The sequence below is a fragment of the Ipomoea nil genome, unplaced genomic scaffold (genome assembly GCF_001879475.1).
Source record: "Ipomoea nil cultivar Tokyo-kokei standard unplaced genomic scaffold, Asagao_1.1 scaffold2036, whole genome shotgun sequence".
NCBI classification, from domain to species: Eukaryota; Viridiplantae; Streptophyta; class Magnoliopsida; order Solanales; family Convolvulaceae; genus Ipomoea; species Ipomoea nil.
This window is the reverse complement of record NW_017618464.1, coordinates 2,941,136-2,958,757: the sequence shown is the minus strand read 5'-3', so window position 1 is coordinate 2,958,757 and position 17,622 is coordinate 2,941,136. Positions and strand designations below refer to the sequence as shown.

The window sequence follows — 17,622 nt, the reverse complement described above, 5'->3', positions numbered from 1 at the left end:
TGCTAATAAAAGCCTGAATTCATTCCATCCGGGCCAGGTGCCTTATCAGGAAACATTGCAGCCTTGACCTCATCCGTAACATAAGGACGCAAAAGTGCATCATTCTGGTCATCCGTCACTCGGGGGACAAATTCATCAATTAACGGATCCTCACACACAGAACTACTAGTGGTAAAGATCATATTGAAATAATTCAAGATAACGGCATTCATGTCCTTCCTCTCTACCCACACCCCATCATCATTCTTAAGTTTAGCAACAAAATTCTTTTTCTTTCTAGCAGAGGCATACCTGTGGTAGAACTTCGTATTCGCATCAGCTCCACGAAGCCAGTGCTGCTTCGCTCGATGTCTCCAAAACACATCCTCCTGGGCCTCCAACTGAGAGATCTGGTCGTTCAACTGTTGGAATTCAGCCAAGGCGGCCGGATCCCTCCTATTTCTGATCAGCCCCTGCTCCTTTCGTAGTTGCTGGATGCGGTCACCAAATTTATGAAAGTGCCCACCACCCCACCGCATCAGCCTGTCCCCGCAATGCTGCTGACAATTCAGCAACCGCTCTGCCCTCCAATCATGCCAGGCAGTCTCCACCACATCTCTACACCCCTCATCAAGTAGCCACGCCATCTCAAACCTGAAGCCTCTCGGGACCCTACTCCTATGCATATTCTTTGCATTAATATTGAGGAACAGAGCCGAGTGGTCCGAAGTTCGAGTAAGAATATTCTCGACCTCGACCCTCCCATTGACATCACACCAATCCATTGTCGCCAAAACCTTGTCCAATCTCTCCTCCACCCAACGATCCGTACCACTGGCTTTCTCCCATGTATACTGGTGTCCACTCATAGGCAGCTGCCTTAAACCACATCCCTCCACTATTTCCCCAAACCCGCGGATGAGGCTCTCTGGGTGTGGATTGTTTCCTTTTTTCTCGTGTTGGAACAAGAGATCATTAAAATCCCCTATTACAACCCAAGGAAGTGGGGACTTTCTAGTCAATGTTTTGAGCAACTCCCACGAGTCCCGTCTACAATTACGCTGAGGGATACCATAGAAACACGTCATTCGCCACTCTTCATCAGCTGACATTCGTACTCCCTCTCACTTGTACTCCCTGGCATGGCAAACAATAATAGGATCTTTTCATCATGTGGGTCCCAAGAAAAGTGTCAGAAATTGGAGTCTATGTAGTATTTTCCATATATTAAAGCAAAATGATTAGCCTCCAAAGTGTGAAAGCATTTATTGTATTCACATTACTTTATAAATTCATGTAATTTTAATTACAAATCAAAACAACATCAACATAATTATTAAATTAGTCAACATAACATGTCTATATCATTAATTTATAAAATATTTCATATTTTATATATATATATATATATATATATATATATATATATATATATATATATATATATATATATATATATATATATTATCTCTATCTCTTCTCTTATCTTCTCTTCTCTATCTCTATATCTCTATCTCTATCTCTATCTCTATCTCTCTATATATATTAAAGCAAAATGATTAGGGAAAAATTTTCCCAAATGATAATCATCATAAATAATTAAATAAATATGAAAAGAAAATCAAAGTGAATAATAAGCAAAAAGATTTTAGTGGATATGAGATAATTCACAAAATTAATTTGAGTAATAATTGTTGATCCATAATTGAGAATTAACATTGCAATAATTATGTTATGTTTGTAACATTAATTGATTGGAGATAGATTTAAAATTCAGAATCAATATTTACATGAACATCTACACATATTTCAACACTATAAATAAATCATCATCCACAGCATCACAACCAATACTACAATTATGTTTTGGTCGTGGGCTCGTGACTGGAATTTGGAGGATGGTTGTGGCTAGAATAGGGAGAAGAATATTACTGGGAGTTTAGATCTCTTATAGAGTTTTATACCGTGCGATCTGAGAAAGATGAATCCAAAAATGCGCAGTAGACATGAAGAAAAATCTGAGGATAAAAATCATACCTTGCTTCTGAACCTGGGGCTTCAATTCTTGGAGCTGTTCTTTCTTGGAAGCAGAGGCAACTGTTAGCCGTAGCTCATGAACGTGAAGAAGAAGAATTAGCTTACGTAAAAAGACTATTTTGCCATCATGAATAAAAAATTTAAAAAGGTTTAAATTTTTCCGTCTAATTTCCACCGGTGAAGGACCAAATCTGCTAAAAAAACATAGTTAAAGAACTAAATTGTTAGTTTTAAAAGTCGCGAAATTAACACGCCCCCTATAGTCATAGGACCAAAAGTGTAATTTGCTCATTTGTTGACACGGGACACTTACTAGTAGATTTATATGTCCTTTTTTTTTTTGGTGTAAACCACAATTTCTCTGTCCGTTTAACGGTCCAGGTGGGTAGATTTATATGTCCTTTTTTTTTTTTTTTTGGTGTAAACCACAATTTCTCTGTCCGTTTAACGGTCCAGGTCCAGGTCCACCCGGTTCGCTCCCAGAGGCACAGAAGCTGGCCCAAAGGGAATCGCCACTTATGGGAATCGAACCCGAGTTTTCCCGGAATTCTCCCTCACAAAGAGAGCTCATTTGCCAGTTGAGCTACCCTGAACATTGTCCTTTGATCTTAATATTTTGTGACATCACTTTTAGACCTAATATTATTGTGACAGAAATTTTTGGTCTTACGTCAATAAAATCGTTAAAATGACGTTAAATATAAGGATATGCCACAATAATACTAGGACCAAGGGAATGTTTTGAAAAAAAAAAAAAAAAAGATTAAAAGTGAAATATCACCTATAAATCTAGGACAAAAAATGGAATTAAGTCATAAAAATAATGTGAGCATTTTGATAATTACAAAAACATATCCCAATTCTAGTACAGACAATTGTTTGTTATCGAGTTCTGGTCCATTTGGATTCATTCTAATTAGTAAAAGCCAACAACGATGTACACAGTTAGTTCAAACTGAAAGGTGAATGGCTAATTAATTTCCTTAGCAACATCCACTTGGTATTGTTTTCCAGTGGAATGTAAAAGTACAAAGCAGCTTGTCAATCTAGTTTACTATGTACACAACCGCACAAAATGTTGTCTTAAGATTATTATCAAACGTTCAAATCTATATGCACTCATTTGCATGGGGCGAGACAAATTTACAGGTTAACAGTTTGAAGCCTGAGAAGAGGTCGGCTGTGGCTTGCCAGACTCGTTCAGCGGTGTTGATTTCGACCCCAGATTGCAATCAGCCTGCAATGATGCCAACCATGCATCTACCTGGAAATGAGAATATAGAGCTATGACAGCTAGCAGAGGGCAGCAGCAAACAATTATTGAAATTGCATACCTCATTTTTAATAGGATGAGATGGTCTGTGGCAAGGAGTTTAATGTGTATAGTGTTGCAAAAATCTCACCTAGGCACCAATTAGTCGGAGTCTATGTGCTAGGCGTTGGCCAGCCGCCTAGCGTATCACCATAATCGGTGGTCTAGGCGGCTGGCCGCCTAGGCCTCATAGATGCCGACTAGGTCGCCTAGTCGGCCGATTAGCTACTGTTCCCTACTTTTTTAAATGGGTTATTTCACTAAAAAAGACATCGTTTTGAACGAAATAACCCTAAATTGTTCAAACTCTAAATGTTTTTTAGGTTAATATTTAATATTTTAGTATTAAATAATTTATACAGAGTAATGATCAAGTGCTAAAAAATTAAAAAAAAAAATAAACAAATTAAAAAAAAAATAAAAAATACACGGGCGCCTAGCGATTTTTTCAACCATGGTGTATATCTTAAAGAGTTTGGGTTCTAAGAGCACTTTCTGAAATTGATTTTGGTAAAACAAAGTGTGGCATAAATTGTATAGTGATGCGATTATAGTACTGTAGTATCATTGTATCAACTTCAGAAATCCAGGCACATAGAGAATTTAAAGCATGCATACTGGACATAAGGACCTTTTTCTTTAATTTCTTGTGATTGAAGGTGAGGTATCACAGACACGTATTTATTTCGTTTATTCATGAATCCCCAATGGAAGGATAACTCCATGAGACACTAATCGAGAAAACATGAGGTGTGTTGAGAGAGTACCTGTATTCTGGAAGTACTGGAGCACTCGTATCGCAACCCTTGACGGGTTAAAATATAAAAGCAATGCTGAGCTTCCTCACCTTCTCGTGTGAGACAAGGAAGTGGACCAACTTCAACAATATCTGACAGCATGGTGGAGTCCTGAGGACTCAAATCTGCAAAGTTTGTTTTAGGTTCATTACTGTTCAGCTATTTCAGGTGGGAATAAATTCCACAGCAGTGAAAATAGTTGCATTTGTAAATGAAACCACACAACTATTGGCAAGAGCATCATTAAGGGTGTGTTTGGTTCACACATGGGAATGGGAATCAAATACTTGGTAATGGTAATGGGTTTTGGTGAAAATATTTTGCATGTTTGGTAGTAAGGTGGAATTGGAATGATTACCAATATTATTGTTTGGTTATGTATGATCCTATAATGGGAATAAAGGTTTTGAAAATACAAAAACAAAAAATCAAGACAATTTATTCTAATATAAAAACATCCAAAACACCAATATGAACAAAAAAAATAAAAACAAAAAACTAAAAGCACTATTCTAAACTTAAAAATCAAATTACCAATTAGGAGGGGAAATAATGGAATGAAACCCTTATTTTTTTTTTGGTAGTGTTGAAACCCTTATTTTATTATGGAATGAGTTTTCTAATTATGGGGGTAATCAAATCCCATAGTAGTGTTCTAAAAACCTGTCAACCAGACAATAACAATGACTTTGATTCCCATTCCTGATAGCTAAACCCATGAATCAAATAAGTAACTTCACAGGTCAATATAACCATAAAGCAATCCTCAGCATAATTATTGATTGAAGTAAAGATCCATTGACTGAAAAATCACTTAAAATTTTTTAAATCAATAGAATGAGAGAAGTGGAGTACACTGTATACATTATACTAACTATCTAAGCGCAAAAAAGACATGGAAAACCAAAAGACAGATCCGTTACCAGTAGACAACATATACAGGTATAGACAAGATCCATGGAGGACAACAAATCTAGGAACCCAGTCATCAACTTCAGCATCATCAAGTGGAGGAAGTTCTCCAGGTAATGCTGCCCATCTCTATCAAAAAGATACCAGAAAAGGTCAATTGAGAGAGTGAAACTCACAGAATAGACTAGATCAGGGGACAACACTGGGAAATACAATAATGGAAGTAGGCAGTACCATTCTCATGTAAAGGTATCCAGAGAGACGAGCAGATCGTAATATCTCATCTACATGTTCTAATCTGCACAGAATAAAATTCATTAGCTTTGATCACATAATCCTGTACAGAACTACAGGTTAGAAAATCGGGACACAAAAATGGATTAGCTTAGAATGGCATTAAAAAGGTTCTAACTCAAGAAGCAAGAAAATTGAAGAGTGGTTTAATTTGGGTTAAAAGAGAACTCTTAGCAACATGATTCTTCTACCAAAAGGCAAGTCAAATTTTTGCTAATAAGTAATAACAGTATCAGATTTTTGTGATCTAACAAAATATTTTTTAGACAAGTCTAAAAGCACCACAGACTAGGAAAACAATATTCAAGGCAAATTAAGGTATCCACATCCAGCAAATCCCAATACACAACCAGAAGGAAAAAGAGATACAGACATACAGACATATCGGTGATGCTGTGATCAACCAGGGGTTAAGGACCTAAATGGATTTTTATATAAGTGCCAGACCATACTCAGCCTCATGATGAGATGTTACGCCAGTTAGGGTGATATGTTACTTTGTTAGAGGTCTTAGTGCTCTGAGTACGTAAACATTTAAGAGCTTCTACACCAAAATTATGTGAAACCTAAAAAGGAAAAACCAAGAGAAGAGAGGGCAGACATTTCACAATTTAGAAAGGGGGAACTTGGGTTGTTCCCCAACACATACAGATTCAGATACCAGTTCCAATGACAAAACTAAAGCTAATGAGAAGAGAGTCTCAAATGCACGAGGAATCCAAGGAGCAAATGTTGAAGAAGAATGAAAAACAAGGACAATTCTGTGGGAAAATGGAAGCTTGTATAATCTGAAGAGACAAAATCTTCCTTACTGAGCTTTCAAGTGCGACTCTCTTTCTTCTAAATCATTGATTTCAGATCGAAGAGACGCTACCTCTACTGCACTCAAAACCACCTGCACTTCAAAACAGTAACAATAGTTATTACAATTTACATCTACAAATTGAAATATCAGAAAAATGGTGCATAACAAGGCAATAGCATCAACCTTTTCCTGGCCATCTGTGTCAGCTACCCAAGGCAATCTTCGTAAGCTCAGTAACCTCAGCATTGATACTGTGCTTTTTAACTTACTCCGGGTCCACGATCCGCTGCACGACCTATGCTAATAAAAGACACAGGAGCTTATCTAAAATCAATTAAAAATACATGCCATCTATTCGACTTCTGAAATTTTCTTTCAAGATGATATATATACCTAAAAGAGTTATCGTAGCTATTTCTCAAAGGCGTGGATACAGTTGGGGTTTGAGGAGAGTCTGCACCAGGCATTGAAGCTTGAAAATGGTCAGGGAAAACTTCTATTCCACGAGGACCATCGCCCATGAAGCTAATGCTTACTTAGATACCTAGAAGAATCAAGAAAACTAGTATAAAACACCCAGAAAGCACCAAACTTCACCATTCTCAAAGTAAATTACCAAACAGAACTAGCATGAATGCATGATCTAGAATGAAATTCGACTTTGGCAGATCGCATTCATCTAAGCTTTATCACAACTATTTCCCTGTGAGATCAATTGCTTAATCAAACCAGAATAACAACAATAGAAACAACACAACAACAATATTAATCACTGTAAAGGCTCTATGTATGCCATTAAGAATCTGATCAAACAAAACCTATAGCTCAGCTAAAGTAACTATTTACGCAAACACAACTAAGCAAACTATTAAATGGATTCTACTAGGCATTCGCACTTCCAACCAACGCAAACTGACTGATTTCTGTAAAAACACAAGAGAAGAAGAAGGAAACAACACACAGTGCAGGATCAAAGTTGCTAAAAATTACATAATTTGAGAAACAAGGTTTCGGAGGGATTGACCAAACCTCTTCGGCGGTCTGTCGACGGGAAGAGTTTGTAGTTGAGAAGGAGAGCAGGTGATGAAGGTTCGTGTTGGGGGATTGCTGTTTCACGAGATGACAGAGCGAAAATGTACGAATGCAATGATATGTCAAGTTTGGTAAACCCCTAGACTAACAGCTTGTTTAATTAATTAATTAATTGGTTTATATGTTTTCTGTTACGTATTTGTTTCGGCCAAGTAGTTGCTGAGGAATTACCATTCTGTCCCTATTTTGGTGTATAAAAGTATAAAACTATAGACAGACGTTTGGTCGCTGGCTATTTGTTGAAGCTTTGAGGATAATATCTTGTAATCTTGCTCCCATTTGTTTCTTTTTCCTTAGCATACAAGTATGCAATTTCGGTCCCGGAACACAACAAAATTTGTACAAGTACATCTTAATAATAATAATAATATTTTTTTTGGTCAGATGTCCTGAGTAAGCCCTAACTATAAGAGACATTTTTAAGCTCGTACTATACTCTGACTAATCCACTATTACACCGGACCGGTCCAATTAAGGGGCAAAGTGCTGGCCAGATTTGTTTTTCCATACGAGAGGGAGTTCGAACTCCCGACTTATCTTAAGTGATAAGAGTGCACGGCCACTCACGCCAACCAAGCAAATTAATATTATTATTATTATTGATGGATCTCAGCGCTACATTATTATGCTCTTAACCACAAAGTACATCGCTACATTATGCTTATTTCTCATCCTGTGACTGTTGTAAGTCAAGTATGCTTAACCACAAAGTTAAGTAAGTAAACATTAACCATTTAACCACATTCATCCATCGTAAGTGAACATTAATCATTTAATCACATCCCTCCATAGTAAGAGAACATTAATCATTTAACCATATTCCTCAATGATAAGCAACATCATCATGTCTCAAATTATTTAAGGACTAAACTCAGCCAATCTGGCTGACTCCAACAATTATTATTATTATTATTATTATTATTATTATTGTAATTGGTGTAATTAAAATAATTGGTCCACTTAATGACTTTAAAAAATACTACCAAAAAAAAAAACTAAAATAAATTATGTACGTATTTCAAACGTTTTTGCTTCGGTTCTTTTAGGAGATTGGACATGGGATGATACTCTTGGCTACAGCGCCGCTAAGCAATTATTTCAAATAAATTATTTGCACATGCCCACTTCTTTAATTATCACTACATGACGTTGTGAAGGAGACAATTTCATTAAATGATTAAGAATTAAGATGACTTTATTGATAAAGTAGAGCCCAGATCCATCAAAGACTCGAAAGTAAATATTTGACACAAGCACATCCAAATGAATGGGACGGGGAAGAAAGTGGTAACCGGCCCCTTGTATGTTAAAAGAATCTATATAAATGAAATGAAAGTCTTTTAGAAAGATTAATAAAGGTTTTAGAAAAGAAAATAAAAAAGACAAAAAGTGGTGTGAAAATGAAAAAAATAAAAATAAAAATCCCAGGATGTTTAAATTGTCAAAAGACAATTTCAGTTCAACTATTCTTAGTTGAATGGCGGACCCTAAGAGTTCCCAGCACTCCAACCCAACAAAACATCTAGAAGGATGTAAATCATGATTACTTAACTAAACACAGAGCCTAATTATTTCTCAAACAAACAAGGACTCGTATATTGCTCAAACAAACAGGAAGAAGGCAAAGAAGGAAATAGTTTTATTGATTAGCAAATAAGATGACAGCCCACAAAGATTATATGATAGCATAAGGCATTTTGGAAACTCAGGAAAACAAAATAAATTGTCTTAATGTTTAATTTCAGGAGAATGGTGTATCCGACTTAAATTTACTGACCCAGACTCAATTGATAATGGCACCACTACCTCAGGACAAACCAAAGGGCCATCAAATAACTTGTTACCCTCTTTCCTATTGGGAGAAGGGTGGTCTAAGTCATTGCTTACTCTAGTTAAGTTTTTAGATGGATCAGATATGGGCTCAACAGATCCTTCCACATTCTCTGCAGTATCATTCTCGTGGGTAAGATTTGAACCCACATCTACATCCATGCCTTCTGTGCCCACCACATAAATAGCTTGTTCCGGTTTCTTGACTATATCCACAACCATCAGATCTTCTATCTGATGATTCCTAGTGTGAGTGTCTCCTGTCCCCAACGCGTTACTATCTTGATTCAACTCCATATCTATACTATCTTCAGAACCAGACTTTTCCTGTTCAGATGCTGGAAAGGATTCAATCTGCAGATTAGAACATAAGACTTTCTCACCACTTGTGACTTTGATTTCCTGTCTCTCCTTTTTGTAAAGGGAAATGGATTTCTGCACATCAATCACACACAAATTTGATAAGAAAGTGCAAATGCATTGTTTACATGACCATAAAACTAAGCCTTTCATGTCTTATTTTCTTTTAATGAACTGATTAATATAAGGTTTTCTGCAAATCAAACTGTATAGTCTCTACAAATGAAAAGCTTCATATTCAGTACTAGTACATTAGAACGAAGCATGTACCTGAAAAATAGAATCTCTCATGGCAGCAAAAAGTGAAGCACTTGAAATTTCACTAGGTCTTGATAACCTAGCTCCTACAGCCTGCAAACATAGGGAGAAAGCGAGTTTATTACACTTATATTAATTATAATTGAAGGAATAAAAACATATTCATTATGATCCCTTTACCTCCACAAACAAGATTTTTGAAGCATCATCAGTTATCATGTTCTGATTGGCAAGTAATAAGCCTGTGCATTGATTATACAACTCAGGTTCAGTAAGATCTGCAGAAATATCAAGCTTGGAGAGATAAACATGGCAATAATGAGGGCCATCCCTTCTCGACAACTTAGATTGACTAGATGCCTCTTTCTCTGAAGTCTTTGAACCTTCTGAAGTATTCTTCTCAACAGCTTCACTTGACTGGCTAATAGCCTTACTCTCAACCTCAAGATCAGGCTGCCTTTGCTCACTCTGAACTTGCAGAGCTGACTGACCAGTCAAAGTATCATCTCCCAGGCCCTGGGCTGAATTATCCTCCTTCTGAGAAGCAGAAGGTGGCTCCACACTTGCACTCCCATTTGGCCCCTTCCACATTTCATTTGTCTCCCAACTCCGACTCCTTGACATGGTCGTATACTGGTCCCAATCTGGCCTCCCATAAAATTGTGCTTCATCTCCAAAGACAGGATTAGTAGAATCCCAAGCATGCAATGAAGGTCCACATGAATCACTCATTGGAATTCGCCAACCAATAGGGTGCCCATGGCCAGGATACCTATCAGCATTTGGCAAATGGTAAGGTAGTCCAGGATGACTCATCTCCAATGGTGTTCTGATGCCAAACATTGGGGGAGCAGGAAACTGTTGCATCATGGGAGGAAAACCAACAGGCGGTGGACCATGTTGGAAGGGCATATAACCATTAGCAACAGGTGAAGGCCAATTTGTGACTCCTTTCCAAGAATTTCCTTGAAATCTTCCAATATTTGGGTCACTGGTCCTTCTATGCCGATTGCTAGGCTTGCCCCTACTGTCATCTTCAGAACAGCCAAAAGGGCTATCAACACCTGACCTTAAAACAGGAGGTGGTAACGATGACTTTGTAGCACTTGAAAAATTACCACCTCTGATAAAAGGTGAAGAAACAGATAAGGTCACTCCGTCAGCTTGGGAAAGTTCATCTCCCACAGGTGCCTCCAAAGGCAATTCACGACTTCCCTTGCGTTCCTTACCAGAGAAATCCTTCAAATCCCTGGAGTCTACACTTCTTTGGGTTGGGTCCTCAGCATCAAGACACTGCCTAACCTCAGATCTATTTACATGTCTGCGGCCATTGCTTGTTAATGAAGGGGATTTATCTATTGGCTGCAAGATATGGGAATCAGATTTTAGATACCCTCCAGTAAATCCATCACCTAAATAGTTGTTTCCCTTTTCCTGATAAGCATAGTCCTTATTTGTTGCTTCATCTTGCTTCAAATGCCTGGGAGAAAACAAGGATATAGAAGATAATAGATAAGTCAATTATTTCAATGATGTTGTTAATGATATATACACAATTTATAAAGGAAAGCAACTTGCTGACATGAGTATAAAAATCACCACTAATGTCATGTGTCATGTCTGTCTATATGCCATGAGAAAAAATAAATAAATAAATTTAAAGGTAAAAAATGTCCAGCCATGATCACGACAGTTGAAACTCTTTTATATTTCCAACATTCATAAATGTCTTCAATCTGACTAATCAAACATCTTTTATCATATTCCTAATGTAAAGAGACTACAAGAATTTCAAAGATGTGGTGAATCCAAAAATAAAAAATAAAAAAGACAACTACAAGACAGTGAGTCTCCTTTCCTTTTCCCTTTCAGTTCACAACTTCACATCAGCACCTAAAAATAAAAACAGGCTTCCTGAAATTAACAACCCAACCAAACATATAGTTTGCCTCTCTTATGCATTAGTAGCAATTCCATGCCATCTTAAATGTCCAAAGGAACTATTAAACAAATTGGACCAAATAATCAATATAGAGAGCATGTCTAACTATTGTAACAATGTCTCAGACTATACAAGAGTATTATGAAATGTAACTTAGATACTGGGGTATATGAGTACATCTAGTTTTAAACATGCCATATAAACTAACCTGTAATGATCTCTTGTAGCATAATGGCCAGTACTAGAGGGACTTCGCTTTTTGCTGTCATTTGAACTAAGTTCTAAATCAGTAACCCGTGAGGATGATTTTCCTCGATTACTGATTGAGTCTAATCGAGAACCACTTGCAGATATCTTTTCTGCATCATATCGTTGATCCTTACAACTTTGAGATTTGATGTCACCATAGTCCTTATTGTTGTTTCTTCTCCTTTCCTGTTCATCTTTGTATTTGGAGATCCTGATATCATAACTTGGGCTACTTTCACCAAGGCCAGATTTCCTAGATATAAAATCAGTAGAATAACTCTCATCCCTCAAACGTTTTGCATCAGACCTATCCCCTGGGCGGTCTCTTAGCATGCTCTCATCCCTACTCCTCTTGTGTCTATTAGCTTCATCTCTTTGCTTATCACCCCTGTGTCTGCTATCTAGTTCAGAATCTTCTCGATGTTTCTCTTCCTTGCGTCTATTATCTCTTTCACCATCTTCTCTATACGTATTGTCCCTCTGCCTATCATCCCTCTCACGGTCTTCACGATATCTATCATCATTGTGCCTGACATCTTTACCTTCTTCTTCTTGATATCTATCATCCCAATGTCTGCCATCCCTCCCACTATCTTCACGATACTTATCATCTCTACGCCTACTACGTCTCTCAGTTTCATCCAGATATTTAGGATCCTTGTGTCCATAATCTCTATCATCACCCTGATGAAATTTATCATCTTTGTATCTGTTATCTATGTCAACATCCTCACAGTACTTATCACTCCTATGCCTATCATCTTCATAATATTTATCTCCCGTTCGCCTACTGTCTTTATCAATGTCATCCCAATACTTCTCGTCTTTATGCCTATCATCTCTATAACTATCTTCCCGATACTTATCACCATAGCTTCCATCTTCACGCTTCACATCTCTGTATTTGTTATCTTTGGTACGCTCACTCCTTGATGATGACCGCCTTTTATCAATTTCAGTTATATCATCTTCATACTTATCTCGATCAACAGAAGTTTCTCTTCTCTTCCGAGCTTTTTTCTCAATTTCTTTATCCAAGTCACAATTATCCACCTCACTCTGCCTAGACAAATCTGCCATAATTTTAGAACCATTAGAATCAGATCAGCCATCCAGACAGGAACTTAATATTCTCCAACAGCTGAATAACATACTAGCTGATAGTCTAATTGAATAATACTGGTAAATATTATGTAAAGAAAAGAAACTAAACAATTGAAAGGCAGTAACTTGAAAATACAAGCCATTCTCAACATGAAGGGAATGAATAAGAAGATATGCAACTCTAAATACAAATTCTAAAGAAAATTTGTAGTCTAGAGAATAATTATTTTGACTACTACATATCTATTTACAACAAAGAAGAGAAATTTGTACTCCTTGAGCATGCCCTAACATATGTAAACTTGTCAATCAAAGACTATAGAGGCAATTTTCAAGAAATAGGATTGAAACATCTACACTCAAAGTCAAAATTATAACTAAAGTAACTAAAAGCAAATAAACCCATTACTAAAGCTGACTGTCTATCATGATAAACCACAGGAAGAAAGCAGTTAGATAATTGAAAGCCAGTAGAAAGGCTAGCAGTCTCATGTACAACTAACTACAAAAAGTTACCTTACCAGCATTATCTCTACTTCGCTTTCCCTGCTTTTCTTCCGAGACCACTGACTGTGACCCTAATTTCTTTTGTAAATCTCCATTATAGCCCTTCATTTCAGTATCAAGTTTACTACTTTGCTTCTTATCCTTTTCTGATCCTCGCTCCTTTTCCTTTGAATCCTTGTTCTCCTTTCGTGAAGAATCCTTTTCTGATTTCCTCTTTGACTCAACTCTCCCGCTCCTAGCCTCCACCTCCATTTCTGCAGCAACATTCTCATCCTTCCTCTCAACACATCCACTTTCGTGCCTTCTAGAACTTTTACTCTTCAACTCACCAGAACTTTTTGATTCCGTATGCTTCAATCCCTTCTCTTGAGCAGCTTTCAAATTCTCAGCGCCACTTTCTTTGTTTATCTCCCAATCCTCACCCCTCTCGTCCGCACCACTGTTCCACCTATCACTTCCGCCACTCCCCTCGGACTTCTCCTTCCGCCGCCGCTTGGACGACGTGTATTCCTCAGATACGTTGCCATTCCCATAACCGACGAGATCTTTCCCATCTCTCCCCTCCCTTGATTGAGAAGCACGTCTTCGCTTCTCGCCGGAAGTAGAATGTCCCGAATCCTTCAAAACCCTAGGCGAAACGTCCCCCTTACTACTCCTCTCCGTCTTCACATCCTCCTCCGAGTCTGAGTGTCCCCTTGCCTCCTTCGAGCCATGCTTGCTTTGCTTATGCGATTTGTGCTTAGAACTCCGAGGCATAACTGCGCCTTTACGTATCTCTCAGAAACCCTAAGTTTTAACGTCACTGAAAAACCGCTAGAATCACTTGGATTCTGTTCCAATAAAGAAATACGGACCAGAATCCAATATCCGTAACCGGCCGAGTTGTCGGAAAAATATCCACTGAAGTTTGACCTCTCAACCCCCGCGATATGTATAAATCAATAAAGCATATACCAAAATGTGAGCGTATGAGAGTATAGAAAGATGAAAAGAGAGACAGAGATTGGGTGAATATGGAGGTAGAAGATTTGAAGTAATGTGAGTTTGAATCTGAAAATTGCGCCGCCGGCGCTGGCCAGAGAGTGAGATCGGAGAGAGGAGTTGCTGTAGCGGGGCGAAATTAAAAAAGTGATTAGTATTGTTGTATCGCGAACAATTGGCGGTAAATGACGGACTTACCCTCGATGCAAGTTTACGGTGAGTAATTCTCATTAATTCAATAAGAGAAAATTTCAATTTTGGTCATATGACTATATGAGCTTTGTTAATTTCAGCACTTGACTTTTAAAAGTGTCAATTTAGTACCTTGACTATGTAATTTCTATCAATTTTGGTCACTCCGGTTAAATTGCCGGCCAAATTTCGCCGGAAAAATTTAATCCTTCATTTAGTCTATAATCTGAGGGGCAAAATTGTCTTTTGAAGTCTGGTAAAATCGTCTTTTTTTCGGTGAAATTTGGTCGATAATTTGGCCGGAGTGACCAAAATTGACAAAAATTACATACTCAAGGTATTAAATTGACACTTTTAAAAGTCAGGTGCTAAAATTAACAAACCTCCTATAGTCATATGACCAAAATTGAAATTTTCTCATTCAATAATGTCACTAGTGCTACTGCTGTAGGATCATTTGCCAATCGGAGAAAGTTTGGAGCACGGTTTTCAAAATAGGGAAATCCCATTAGTGGGATACAAAAGAAGGAAAGTGTCTTTTGTAAAGGCGAAATTGAATAAAAAGGATGTTGTCTTTTGAAATGGCAACATTACTTCATATTGCAAAAAAATATAAAATATCAACCATATACCATTATACACTATTGTAACACCCCATGTTACGGCCTTCAATCCCGGATTAATTATTTAATTAATCCCGTTAATAATAATTAAATATGATTTAATTCGGTTAGGTTTCCTTTAATTAATTAATAAATTCCACCATGAACCGACCCTTGCCTAAATTAGAGTCCTAAGCCTATTAGGAATAAAGAAAGTAAACCCTTTACTATTCAGATTCTAATTAGGAATCCTAGACCTAGTCATCTATTACGAATGAAGGAAGTAGGCCTTTTACTATTCAGACTACGATTATGATTCCCTTTAATTAATTAATATGGTCCACTATGGACCATGGACCCTTATCCCCTAAAATAAGCCCTTAGTTCTATAAGGAATAGAATTAGTAAACTCATACCATTCAGACCCTAATTAGGAGTCTTAAATATATAAATAGGGATATAGGAGGCACCTAGATCTCCCACCACAATAAACGACTCACCACCCCAAAGAGCTCCAAGAATTCCCTTAGAAGAAATCAAGAAAGCAAGAAAGCTTAAAGAAAGACCCTTCATAGCTAAGGAATTAATTAAGGCTAAGAGGTAACCCATGTCTCAACAAAACCTATTTTCATAGTTATGATTTCCCCCGTAGGTTTTCCCCATATTATTGTGCATTGATGATTTGTGATATTATTATTGATGATTGGTGGGATGATTTCCATGGGTAATCATGACGATGAAAGACTCTTGATAATTATGGTGTTCTTGATGATTATATAACGTTCTTGATAATTATATGATGATGATTGTAGGATACTCTTGATGTTTATGTGATATTCTTACCGAATCTTGATATTAGAAGATGAATTGTGTTCTTGTGGATTTAAAAATGATTAGAACCATAGGTTGTATCGTATGGAATTATTCTTGGTATATTGGGTGAGATTTCGCATGATTGGGTGTTTATTATGTCTAGAAGAGCATGATAGGTTATGTGCCGTTTGTTTCTTGATTTTGATCCGTTAATTGTCTACGTGTGTTATCAATTGCGTTTGAAAGTGTCTAAGCATGGTTTCGGGTTCCACAAAGGTTCCCGAGGCGTTTTTGTGATGAAAGAGTCAGTGGGGGGTAGGGGACCCGCCACCTACCCGCGGCCTTTTTGGGCAACGCCGGCAGCGGGCAGCCGGCGGGCGGGCAACTGCTCGCCGGGCACCCGCTGCCCGGTTTTGCTACCGCCGGCGGGCAGCCGGCGGGTGATCCCTCACCCACCGGCTACCCGCTGGTTTGGACCCCAATTTGGGACTTTGGCTTCCCCGTTTGATGTTCCCCGACCCCCGTGGTGTCCCAACGGACTCCGTCTATCGTGCCTATGTCTAGTTTGATTTTCGGGTACCGTTCGTAGGTCGTATGAGTCTTATATATTGCATGCTAGTTGAATTGGTATCCCATTGACCTAGGTGAAAGAAGTATGAACCCCTTAGGACTATTCTTAGTATGTGAAGGATCACGCATAGGTTTTGTTATACGTTTTCTCCCCCTTCCCAATGTGTTAATGTGGGCTGCATGTGCTTGCTATGTGTTATGTGTGCATGCTACCCCGACTTGGTTGAGATCAATCGGGCTATACAAGCAGTCGGGTGGGCTGAGAACCATACCGACTGTTAACCAGGCTGGTAGAGACCGGTCAGGTATATAAATATTATATAGGACTAAGTTCCACTATACGGGCAGTTGAATGGGTTGAGAACCATCCCAACTGTTAACCAGGCCGGTAGAGACCGGTCAGATATATAAATATTATATAGGACAGAGGTCCACTATACGGGCAGTTGAATGGGTTGAGAACCATCCCAACTGTTAACCAGGCTGGTAGAGACCGGTCAGGTATATAAATATTATATAGAGCTGAGGCTCATCGGTCGGTTGCGATCGACCCCTCCGTGCTGTGAGACGGGGCAGGGTGCTGCGGGGCCGTGTCAGAGCTATATGCGCTGACCCTCATGTATGGGCATGCGATTGGTCCTGTGGCGCCAACAAAGTGTGCTATGTGATGAAGTATGGACGAGTTGTTGTTATGAGTATCTTGGGGATGAGACTATGAGATTTATACTGGGGATTGTATATGTTGGGTTATGATTATTAATTGTGTTTATCTTATCTGTCTTGCCTGTTGTAAACTGTATATGTTCGGTATAACTGCTGTCTGTGCTTAGCCCTATCTATTGAGTCTATCCCTGTTTTAAAAGCTAGAGTTCGTAGGAGATATCCTCATGTTCAAAATGACTTTTCATATATCTATATATATATATATATATATATATATATATATATATATATATATATATATATATATATATATATATATATAT

The 17,622-nt window shown here is 38.0% G+C and overlaps 2 protein-coding genes across 8 annotated transcripts; both read right to left on the bottom strand.

Moving 5' to 3' along the window:
• Positions 1-2,954: 2,954 nt before the first annotated feature.
• LOC109148141 lies at positions 2,955-7,326 on the bottom strand. 6 transcript variants are annotated; one of them, XM_019295949.1, is made up of 8 exons: positions 7,127-7,325; positions 6,530-6,680; positions 6,320-6,431; positions 6,144-6,226; positions 5,272-5,335; positions 5,049-5,166; positions 4,096-4,250; positions 2,955-3,280 (listed from the first exon to the last, which is right to left on the bottom strand). In XM_019295949.1, exons 2-8 carry the CDS (start codon positions 6,655-6,657, stop codon positions 3,167-3,169), a joined length of 774 nt encoding a protein of 257 aa, XP_019151494.1. In that variant the 5' UTR covers positions 6,658-6,680; positions 7,127-7,325; the 3' UTR covers positions 2,955-3,166. The 6 variants fall into 6 exon arrangements, with proteins under 6 accessions (XP_019151494.1, XP_019151496.1, XP_019151495.1 ...); XM_019295951.1 differs by having other exon boundaries at positions 6,320-6,455; positions 7,166-7,325; XM_019295950.1 differs by having other exon boundaries at positions 6,320-6,436; positions 7,166-7,325.
• A 1,519-nt stretch (positions 7,327-8,845) lies between these two features.
• LOC109148140 lies at positions 8,846-14,571 on the bottom strand. Of its 2 annotated transcripts, none has more exons than XM_019295944.1 (5): positions 13,493-14,571; positions 11,827-12,940; positions 9,857-11,156; positions 9,689-9,769; positions 8,846-9,493 (listed from the first exon to the last, which is right to left on the bottom strand). In XM_019295944.1, exons 1-5 carry the CDS (start codon positions 14,232-14,234, stop codon positions 8,957-8,959), a joined length of 3,774 nt encoding a protein of 1,257 aa, XP_019151489.1. In that variant the 5' UTR covers positions 14,235-14,571; the 3' UTR covers positions 8,846-8,956. The 2 variants fall into 2 exon arrangements, with proteins under 2 accessions (XP_019151489.1, XP_019151490.1); XM_019295945.1 differs by having other exon boundaries at positions 11,827-12,926; positions 13,493-13,559.
• Between the last annotated feature and the right edge of the window lie 3,051 nt (positions 14,572-17,622).

Excerpts from the sequence above, each read along its gene's own strand:
- LOC109148140 (XM_019295944.1), bottom strand. The coding sequence starts at position 14,234 with ATGCCTCGGAGTTCTAAGCACAAATCGCATAAGCAAAGCAAGCATGGC. Across the intron at positions 11,157-11,826 it reads GCTACAAGAGATCATTACAG|GCATTTGAAGCAAGATGAAG; the intron begins GTTAGTTTATAT and ends GTTTTCTCCCAG. Across the intron at positions 9,494-9,688 it reads TGAGAGATTCTATTTTTCAG|AAATCCATTTCCCTTTACAA; the intron begins GTACATGCTTCG and ends ATTGATGTGCAG.
- LOC109148141 (XM_019295947.1), bottom strand. The coding sequence starts at position 6,657 with ATGGGCGATGGTCCTCGTGGAATAGAAGTTTTCCCTGACCATTTTCAA. Across the intron at positions 6,432-6,529 it reads AGCTACGATAACTCTTTTAG|GTCGTGCAGCGGATCGTGGA; the intron begins GTATATATATCA and ends TTATTAGCATAG. Across the intron at positions 3,281-4,095 it reads CCAGTACTTCCAGAATACAG|GTAGATGCATGGTTGGCATC; the intron begins GTACTCTCTCAA and ends TCTCATTTCCAG.